This window comes from Ovis aries, chromosome 1 (assembly GCF_016772045.2).
Source record: "Ovis aries strain OAR_USU_Benz2616 breed Rambouillet chromosome 1, ARS-UI_Ramb_v3.0, whole genome shotgun sequence".
NCBI lineage: Eukaryota > Metazoa > Chordata > Mammalia > Artiodactyla > Bovidae > Ovis > Ovis aries.
Window position 1 is genome coordinate 91,219,154 of NC_056054.1, and position 9,755 is coordinate 91,228,908.

At 46.6% G+C, this 9,755-nt stretch overlaps 1 protein-coding gene across 2 annotated transcripts; it reads left to right on the forward strand.

Moving 5' to 3' along the window:
• The first annotated feature begins 146 nt into the window (after positions 1-146).
• Positions 147-8,488, forward strand: DCLRE1B (DNA cross-link repair 1B). 2 transcript variants are annotated; one of them, XM_004002347.6, is made up of 4 exons: positions 147-584; positions 1,414-1,579; positions 2,346-2,528; positions 5,305-8,488. In XM_004002347.6, the coding sequence occupies exons 1-4, from the start codon at positions 396-398 to the stop codon at positions 6,393-6,395; spliced, it is 1,629 nt and encodes a 542-aa protein (XP_004002396.2). In that variant the 5' UTR covers positions 147-395; the 3' UTR covers positions 6,396-8,488. The 2 variants fall into 2 exon arrangements, with proteins under 2 accessions (XP_004002396.2, XP_042108754.1); XM_042252820.2 differs by lacking the exon at positions 1,414-1,579 and having other exon boundaries at positions 406-584.
• Positions 8,489-9,755: the final 1,267 nt, after the last annotated feature.

Consider the following 9,755-nt stretch of genomic DNA (forward strand, 5'->3'; position numbering starts at 1 on the left):
GTGCCCTTCCCCCAACCTCTCACCTCCCGGCGCTGCTGCGCGGCTCCCTGTGGCGGAGCTGCTGCGGGCAATCGGAAGTTGACTACTTCGGCCTGTCTCCGCCCAGCAGCGCGCGCTTTGAGTGCCGGGCTTCTGCCCCTGGTCCTGCGCGTTCGGGGGAGTGGCGCTCGGTTGGGCGCCTTCTGCGGTTTGAGATTCCATCCAAACTCCTACCAGCAAGGTCACTTCCTTCTTTCTGCCCAATCTCGCCATTCGTTCCCTCACTGGGCTGGCTTTTCCTTACGGTCTCTAGCCCTGTTCTTGCCCGAGCATGTTTTTTTTCAGGGCGGCATGGTAGGAGCCTCACACAGGAGCTCTGTTCCCATGAACCCACTGGTGACTCGAACCCCGCCACCATGAACGGGGTCTTGATCCCTCATACGCCCATCGCTGTGGATTTTTGGAGCCTGCGCCGGGCTGGCTCCGCCCGACTCTTCTTCTTGACCCACATGCATTCGGACCACACGGTGGGTCTGACTAGCACCTGGACCCGGCCCCTCTACTGCTCCCCAATCACGGCTTACCTCTTGCACCGTCACCTACAGGTACGGGGGGCTGGAGTCGGCCTCGGAGAATTAGTCCTGGCATCTGGGTGGGGTCTTCCGATCTGTCAGCCTTGGAGTCATAGAGTTGTGGCCAGGAGAATTGATTTTTACAAAAGCGACAGTTTTGGGGAACCCAGAAGTGCATATATTAAACCCAGAACAAGAGTGGTTTCTAACTGTCCGGCTTGGGATGTTTCCCGGATAAAACTGGGGAGGACTTCTAGGCCTTTCAAGGAAACTGTTCCTACTTCTTCACATAAGCTAGGCCAGTGTTTTCCAAACTTGGCTCCTAAGAATTCATCTAATGTTCTGAGTAAGATTCTCCAGTGCCTCCCTCCTCCAGCGTTTGAATCAGTAGACATAGCTGATGTAGTCCTGGAAATCTGGCTGGAATTTTTTTCACAGGTACCCCCCAAGGGCTACCCTGGTGGCTCAGACGGTAAAGAATCCGCCTGCAATTCGGGAGACCTGGGTCCGATCCCGGGGTCGGGAAAATCCCCTGGAGAAGGGTGTGGTAACACACTCCAGTATTCTTGCCTGGAGAATTCTATGGACAGAGGAATCTAGTGGGCTACAGTCCATGGGGTGGCAAAGAGTTGGCCACGACTGAGTGACTGAGCACAGCACTCCAAGGGGTTATTATGATTTGGAAAGTTGAGGAATGGTTGAGTAGACTTGCTTTCTGGACTCTAAATTTAGCCTTCTAGGAAGGATGGGGTAGAGAGAGGGAGGAGGAAGAGAGGACTGTGGTCCCTATCACAGCTTCTCATCCAGGGAGGTATCAGGGAGAGGCGTCTGTGTTTCCTGGGATGACCTGCTGTTTCTTCAGGTATCTAAGCAGTGGATCCGAGCCCTGGAGGTTGGTGAGAGCCATGTCCTGCCTCTAGATGAAGTTGGGCGAGAGACCATGACGGTCACCCTCTTGGATGCCAATCACTGCCCTGGCTCTGTCATGTTTCTCTTTGAAGGATACTTTGGAACCATCCTCTACACAGGTGGGCTTCCAGAGGGGTCCTTCCCACTTTCCCAGCCTAGACACTCTTTTTTTTTTTTTTTTTTTTTTTGACCTAGCACTATGGTTTTCAAGATCTTAGTTCCCCAACCTGGGATTGAACCAGTCCTGCCAGCAATGAAAGCACTGAATCCTGGACTGCCAGAAAATTCCCAACATTACTTTTCTTGAGTAGTTTTGATTCATAGTAGAAGCCTGGAGGCTTCCTAGCTTCATGTCACATGAGCACAATGACCCTTTCTCAATTAATTTTCCATTCTTTAAGGGTACAGTTCAGTTCAGTTAAGTTGCTCAGTTGTGTCCAACTCTTTGCAACCCCATGAATCACAGCACGCCAGGCCTCCCTGTCCATCACCAACTCCCAGAGTTCACTCAAACTCACGTCCATTGAGTTGGTGATGCCATCCAGCCATCTCATCCTCTGTCATCCCCTTTTCCTCCTGCCCCCTATCCCTCCCAGCATCAGAGTCTTTTCCAATGAGTCAACTCTTCGCATGAGGTGGCCAAAGTACTGGAGTTTCAGCTTTAGTATCATTCCTTCCAAAGAACACCCACTTTGCAAAGAGTAATGAAAATGCAGGAGCATGATGGAGACATTGCCACAAAGAAACTCTGCTACATTAGATCACTACTAGACTCTAGTTTTTTCCAAGATGCCAATAGGCAAATGCCCATCTGCTGTTGGAATTGGGAGAGGCTTGTCTTCTATGCTTTTGTCTCTGACTATGCCTCCCATATTTTTTTCCCAGGTGATTTTCGGTATACACCATCCATGCTGAAGGAGCCAGCCCTGAGACTGGGGAAACAGATTCATACCTTATACCTAGACAATACCAATTACAACCCAGACCTAGTTCTTCCTTCCCGAGAAGAAGCTGCCCGCCAGATTGTTGACCTCATTCGAAAGCATCCACAACATAACGTAAAAATTGGTGAGGGTTTTCCTTTTTCTCTCACTCATGGAACTAGTGAATCTAGGTTCTTTGGGGGTTCTTACATCTTTCATGTCTTTGTGCAGATCTCTTTTTCTCCATGAAATCTACCCTGACATTATTTAAAAGTACATCTCTGCTCCCACATTCCCAACCTCAGATCCCCTAAGCCAATTCAACTTTTTCACTTTTTCATGGTACTCAACTTCCCACAGACTTCATGTTTTCCTGTATTGTTGCTTATTGTTGATTGCCTATCCCCACTTCTGCCACACACACGTTTATTCCTTGAGAGCATGGTTGGAGGTGGGAAGAAGCCTTATGTGTTTGTGTCTTCCCCTGCTAGAATGGAAATTTCACAATAAACAGGCTCTTTGTTTCACTTACGGATATCTGCCAGATGCCTAGATTAATGCCTGATAGAGGAATTTGATATTTATTGATATTTATTTGATATTATTTGATATTTATTAGAAAGTGAATACAGTTTATCAGAATGTAGATACTCAAGTGAGTGTTAAGCTTGTAATTAGATACATTGAAATTGCAGCTGGAATTGCCTTTTGAGATAGTTTATGAAAATCAGTTTTTATTTTTTTAAATGTAATAGATTTAATTCCAAATACCTTTTTTAAACATTTTAATTTATTTAGCTGTGATGGGTCTTAGCTGTGGCATTTGGGATCTAGTTCCCTGACTAGGGATTGAACCCAGGCCCCCTGCATTGGAAGCACGGAGTCTTAGGCACTGGACCACCAGGGAAGCCAAATGACTTTTTTGATTGTTTCCAAAATTGTAATAAATCCACAAAAGGAAGATTTGCCACCATGATGAATATTTTAAAAGGATATGCCCCAGCTCTGAAAGGAGTTTCAAAATAGGCTAAAACAGAGGCATTGAAAACAAATTGTATACCTTCTAGAGTGACACCAAATTGATGGAGAGATAGTCTCTTTCAGGATTGCTTGACTTCATGAAGAAATACCAGTCCTAAGTCTTCTCAGAGTTTTTAACACAGAATTTTCCTAGAGGAGCATAGCTGGCTAGGAGGGTACTACAGAAGGGCTTGATTAACTTTTCAGATATACAATAAGCCCATACTATGTGTCAAATATTCTGATAGGCAGTGGGAATAGAAAAATGAATAAAATATGAGGGTTTAAAGTCTAGTAGTAAAGGGCCTAGGATAAGTTTTTTTTTAAAAAGGGTAAGGGGGGATAGGGAGAGAGAAATCAGCTACATTTGTGCCCAAAGAGTGAGATTTTGAACCATGATGAGGAATAAAGTGGATATAAAGGAAATATAGGTTCTTTAAAGGAGGGCACAATCTGACTGTAGACTTGAAACACACCCTCAGAAAAGGTTTGTGAACAACTGTTTAAATAGCATCTCCTATATCTGTTATCATAAGCATTATCCAAATTCAGGCCTCCATTTCTTTCTCTCGAAGTACTATTTGGACCTTCTAACTGGTACTTCTGCTTTCAATATAGTCTTGTCCAGGCCTTCGAATAACATTGCTGCCACTTTTTTTTTTTTCCCCTAAAACCCTGCTCTGATCCTGTGATTTGAATTAGCCATTTTCCTGCTTTCAACTCCTCCATGACTCACCTTTACTTAACAGAATCAAATCCAAGCTCCCTAGCAGTACATGCAAAGCCCTCTGTTATATGGCCCTTGCTCACCTCTCTAGTGTCCTTTCTTACCCATTTCTTTCTGCCTTAGAAACACCAAAATGACCTCTCTTAAAATGTTCTCTGCCATCCCCTTCCCTTGGCAGATTAACTTGGACCCATCATTTAGGACTCAGCTAAGTGTTTGTTATCAGGAAGCTTTCCCTAACTCCATCAACTGGTAGATACTTCTCTGTACCCCATAATACTGTGTGCATGTCTCTAACATGCATTTTTTCTGGATCCTCATGTAGATGACACTCCCTGAGGGCTGAGATTGTTGTTTGTTTTCACAGTGCTAAACGCTTGGTAGGTGCTCTCCTTTGCTGAACTGAATCAATGAGTGGATTCTGTGTGAGCTTTCTCCCTACCCCATCCTCCATCTGTGCTCAGTCCCATCCCACCCTCTGTGACTCCATGGACTGTAGCCCGCCAGGCTCCTCTGTCCATGGGATTCTCCAGGCAGGAATACTGGAGTGCGTTGCCATTTCCTCCTCCAGGGGATTGTCCCAACTGCCTGCGTCTCCTAGATTGGCAGGTGGACTCTACCACTGAGCCTCCTGGGAAGCCCCATCCTCCATATACCTAGCTCACATGCACCTCCTTCCTGATATACAAACAGGGGATAGTCCCATTAACTTTGTGTATTTTTATTAAAACACTTGGTTGACTTATTAGGATTCCCCCATAGCTTCATTAAGGAGGGCATGGCAACCCACTCCAGTGTTCTTGCCTGGAGAATCCTCCACGGACAGAGGAGCCTGGTGGACCTCAGTCCTCAGGGTCGCAGAGTCTGACACGACTGAGCGACTAAGCACATAGCTTCACTGTGGCTTCTCTGGTGGCTCAGTGGTAAAGAATCCACCTGCCAGTGTGGGAGACGCGGGTTCAGTCCCTGTGTGAGGAAGATCCCCTGGAGGAGGAAGTGGCTACCCACTCCAGGATTCTTGCCTGGGAAATCCCATGGACAGAGGAGCCTGGCGGGCTACAGTCCATGAGGTGTCACAAAAGAGTTGGACATGATTTAGCAACCGAACAACTACAGTAACATAGCTTCATTGTCTTCCTTTGTTAGTTTCCCCAATCTCTTTAACATTATTCAGGACTCTACAGCCTGGGAAAAGAGTCACTGCTGGAGCGGCTGGCCCTGGAGTTTCAGACCTGGGTGGTACTGAGTCCTCGGCGCCTGGAATTGGTACAGCTGCTGGGCCTGGCAGATGTGTTCACAGTGGAGGAGAAGGCTGGCCGCATCCATGCTGTGGACCACATGGAGATCTGCCATTCCGCCATGCTGCGTTGGAACCAGACCCACCCTACCATTGCCATCCTCCCCACCAGCCGGAAGATCTACCGCTCCCACCCGGATATCCACGTCATCCCTTACTCTGACCATTCCTCCTACTCAGAGCTCCGTGTCTTTGTTGCAGCACTAAAACCTTGCCAGGTGGTGCCCATTGTCCGGCGACAACCCTGTAGGGACTACTTCCAGGACAGCTTGAGCCCCAGGCTCTCTGTGCCCCTGATTCCAGACTCTGTACAGCAATACATGAGTTCCTCCTCCAGAAATCCAAGTTTTCTCTGGCTGTTTTTAGAAAGGAAGCTCAAGAGACTGAGAACCCAGGGTGTCGTGTTTGAATCCCTTGAGGAAGATGCTGATCACTCTCAAGCTGACAGGGACTCAAAGAAGACCAAGAATGAGAACCTGGCTGGGGAGCTTGAGAAGCAGCCCTCCCGCCATCCTTTGCAAATCAAGAAGCAGTCGTTCCCAGATGTCTGCAGCCGAGAAGGGGAGGGGGCAGTCCCTTCCTCTGAGTCCCAGAAGATGATGACTATAGTAACTACCCCTTCAGATTTTCCGGTACACTTAAAGTCTACAAATGAGAAATTTCCTTCTCTGGAAACTGGGGAGGAAATTGGTGTAGGGCCCTACTTGGTACCCATGGGAGACAGTGTGGCCTTGGCAGGCACAGAGAACCAGAGAGCCTGGATGGGCCAGGATTCTCCCCTGTCTCCCAGCAGTGAGGCTGCCCCTCTTCTGGCTTCTGAGTGCAGGGGCCTGGCACTCAAATACCTTCTGACTCCAGTGAACTTTATCCAGACAGGATTTTCTTCCAGGGTCTTCGACCAGCAAGTGGAAAAATACCACAAACTCTTGAGTACAGACGGGAGAGTACAGAATGACAACCTTGCTTGATCCGACTGCACTTTTTTAAAAATGCATCAAGAGTTGTTTATTTTCAAAGTTAGCACTCTGTATTTCCACCACTAACAAATGGCAGTGCCACAGCCCTACTGTACTTTTGAAGATAGTGGTAGATGGCTTATTTGGGGCCTTTTCTGTGTTACAGGCCCACCCTGTAACAACACTTCTCAAGGTGTGTTCATTGGACTCCTGGTGCTTATGGAATCCTTGGTTCTCTAATTGACTGGTATTTAAGAAACACTTTCCATTATAATACCTTACAGTATTTGAGAGCACTTAAAAGTTCTGAGAAGTCCTATAGGAACTTTTAAACTTTGTTTAACCCAGTATTTCTGTAACCTTTTGGAACATGTAGTCCCCTTTTGTGACTGCAGAGAGAGATGAAGGGTCTTTTCAGAAAGGACCAGTTTATTCCCCCTGTTTGGCATGTCATGTGTCATTCCCCATGTCCCCTTCTGTCTCTCTTTTTTTTTTTTTTTTCCCCTTCTGTCTCTTCCTAGATAAAAGCCCCTAGGTAGTTCTCTTCTTTAATTCAGGAACTGTGGTGCAGGAAGATAGAGTGGTGACCCAGGCAGCTTGCTCCAGTCCTGAATGTCACTGACCCCATCTAAGTCACTTCCTGTCTCTGCCTCAGGGAGGGAACAGGAAGTGATGAATGTCCTTAGAAAAGTGGAGAAAAATTCCACCTCTCCTCCATGAGAGTTTGCAGTTAGTGTCCCTGGGGACCTACCTGGAAGAGAGCCAGCTGGGGGGACTGGACGCCCCTCACCAAGGCAGTACCTGGGACTCAGCCGACAGTTAGGCTGAGGGTTAGAATGGGCCTCCCAGCCGCCTGGAGGCCCCAACTGTGTGGCAGAATAAGGTTACAGAAGATCAAATATGCTGCCAGGTAGTCCCGATTGGTCACATAACTGGGATATTTGCTGTCCCCCCTTCCGCTCTATCTCCCCTCGTCCTCAGGTTGATAGCCAGAGGACACAGCCTGTTGGTTTTAGTATCCAGGGCAGAGACCAAGAAGCCAGCTGGTGGAAGGGGTGGGGGTGTGACATTCTGCCCTGTCCTTCTGCTCACAGCCTGACAAAATGCCAAACCAAGAAGCACGACAGCCGATAGCATGGTCTCAGAGGGCACAGGCATGTGGAGCTGGACACATGGATAAAAACTTGTTTCACAGTGGAGCTCAAACCTTCCCAGTGACGAGGCCTGTGTTTCTTTTGCAGAGGGGAGGAAATTGTCTATTTCTGGAGGAAGATATGAAGAGTTTAGAAAGCAAAATAAGGCCTTTCTCTAGGGCAAGCTATACACAGTTCTGTTTTGTCAGTGACCTTCACTGCAACCCTCCCGTGGGCCTACTAGGAACCATACTGGTGAGGCCTGTGGGGCAGCAGGGGACGTGGGCACTGTCCTGGGCATGAGTCCAAGGCCTGGGCAAATAGAGATCCCAGGCTTCCGTAACAGAGCCTCAGTTTCTCATCTGTAAACCAGGCATTGAGATGCTTGTGTGTGTGCTCAGTCGTGTCTGACTCTTTGCAACCCCATAGACTGCAGCACCTGTCCATGGGATTTCCCAGACAAGAATACTGGAGTGGGTTGCCATTTCCGTCTCCAGGGGATCTTCCTGACCCAGGGATCGAAACCACATCTCTCGTGTCTCCTGCATTGACAGGCGGGTTCTTGACCACTAGGGCTACCTGACCTCTCCTGACTGCTATGGACCTTAGATAATTGGTCAGATTCCTAGCTCAGTGCCTTCCACATGCTGGGTATTTCAAATATTGGTTCTCTTAGCCTCTGGTTCTTAAAATTATTCTCTGATAAAATAAACTTTGGAGGTCATAAACTATAAAGAAGGAAAAAAATCAAACTTCTTCCATGTGGATCAGTTGTCTTCTAGTCTTTTTCTGTGTGTGCAAATATATTAAATGTACATTTTTTTTCCAAATTGGGGTAATATTGTATACAGTTTTATATCCTGCATTTCACTTTAATATCTTAAGCCCTTTCTCATACAAAATGTCATTTTAATAGTTTTATAATACCCTATTGTGGGTATACCTTAATTAAACTATTTGTTTTATTTATCATTTTGTGTACTCTTTCTTTCACAGTTATACATATTGCAATGAATATCCTTATGCCTATGTCATGGCATTTGTGTTTATTTTCTTGGACTTAATTGCTGGAAGTGGGATAACAGTTTTAAGGTTTTGTAATTTAGTTTTAAGTGTAGTTGATTTCCGATGTTGTGTTAACTTCTGCTGTACAGCAAAGTGATTCAGTTATACATATGTATACACATATATATACATATCAGAGAAGGCAATGGCACCCCACTGCAGTACTCTTGCCTGGAAAATCCCATGGACGGAGGAGCCTGGTAGGCTGCAGTCCATGGGGTCGCTAAGAGTCAGACACGACTGAGCGACTTCACTTTCTCTTTCACCTTCATGCATTGGAGAAGGAAATGGCAACCCACTCCAGTGTTCTTGCCTGGAGAATCCCAGCGACGGGGGAGCCTGGTGGGCTGCCGTCTATGGGGTCGCACAGAGCCGGACGCAACTGAAGCGACTTAGCAGCAGCAGCATATATACATATATACATATAATGGAAAAGAATATGAAAAAATACGTATATGTATCCATTCTTTTTCATATTCTTTTCCATTATGGTTTATTACAGGATATTGAGTGTAGTTCCCAGTGCTATACAGTAGGACCTTGTTTATCCATTCTCTATGTAGTAGTTTGCATCTGCTAATCCCAACAGTTTATAAAGTTCTTGATGCAAATGGTGCCTAGTTGCCCTCTAGGAGGTTTCCTTACTACCTTTTCTGCAGAAGAGGGTAGCAGTAAAATACTATGAAAGGGCTTCCCTGGTGGCTCAGTGGTAAAGAATCCACCTGCCAATGCAGGAGATAAGGGTTTGATCCCTGCTCCAGGAAGATCCCACACACCACAGAGCAACTAAGCAACTATAGAGCCTGTGCTCTAGAGACCAGGAGCCCCAACAACTGAGCCCATGAGCTGCAACTGTTGAAGCCTGTGGACCCTAGAGCCCGTGCTCCGCAGCAAGAGAAGCCACTGCAATGAGAAGCCTGCACACAACTAGAGAGTAGCCCACAGGCAGCAATGAAGACCCAGCACAGCCAAAAATAAATAAAATTTAAAAATACCACGAAGACTCATTAAGTTCAAATGATGTTATTAGGATGGTAGATGTCAACACATGGAAAATCACCTTGCGTACTTAATAAATATTTACTAAGCTATGTGGGCAAGGTTTAGACTTCGTCTGGGAGCCTCTGCTGTCTCACTTCTGTGCTATGCAAAGGTGGCTGGGAGAGATAAGGCA

Bases quoted from the DNA above. Each gene is read 5' to 3' on its own strand.
- DCLRE1B (XM_004002347.6), top strand. From the start codon at position 396: ATGAACGGGGTCTTGATCCCTCATACGCCCATCGCTGTGGATTTTTGG. The intron at 585-1,413 runs GTACGGGGGGCT...CTGTTTCTTCAG, and splicing joins TCTTGCACCGTCACCTACAG to GTATCTAAGCAGTGGATCCG. The intron at 1,580-2,345 runs GTGGGCTTCCAG...TTTTTTTCCCAG, and splicing joins TGGAACCATCCTCTACACAG to GTGATTTTCGGTATACACCA.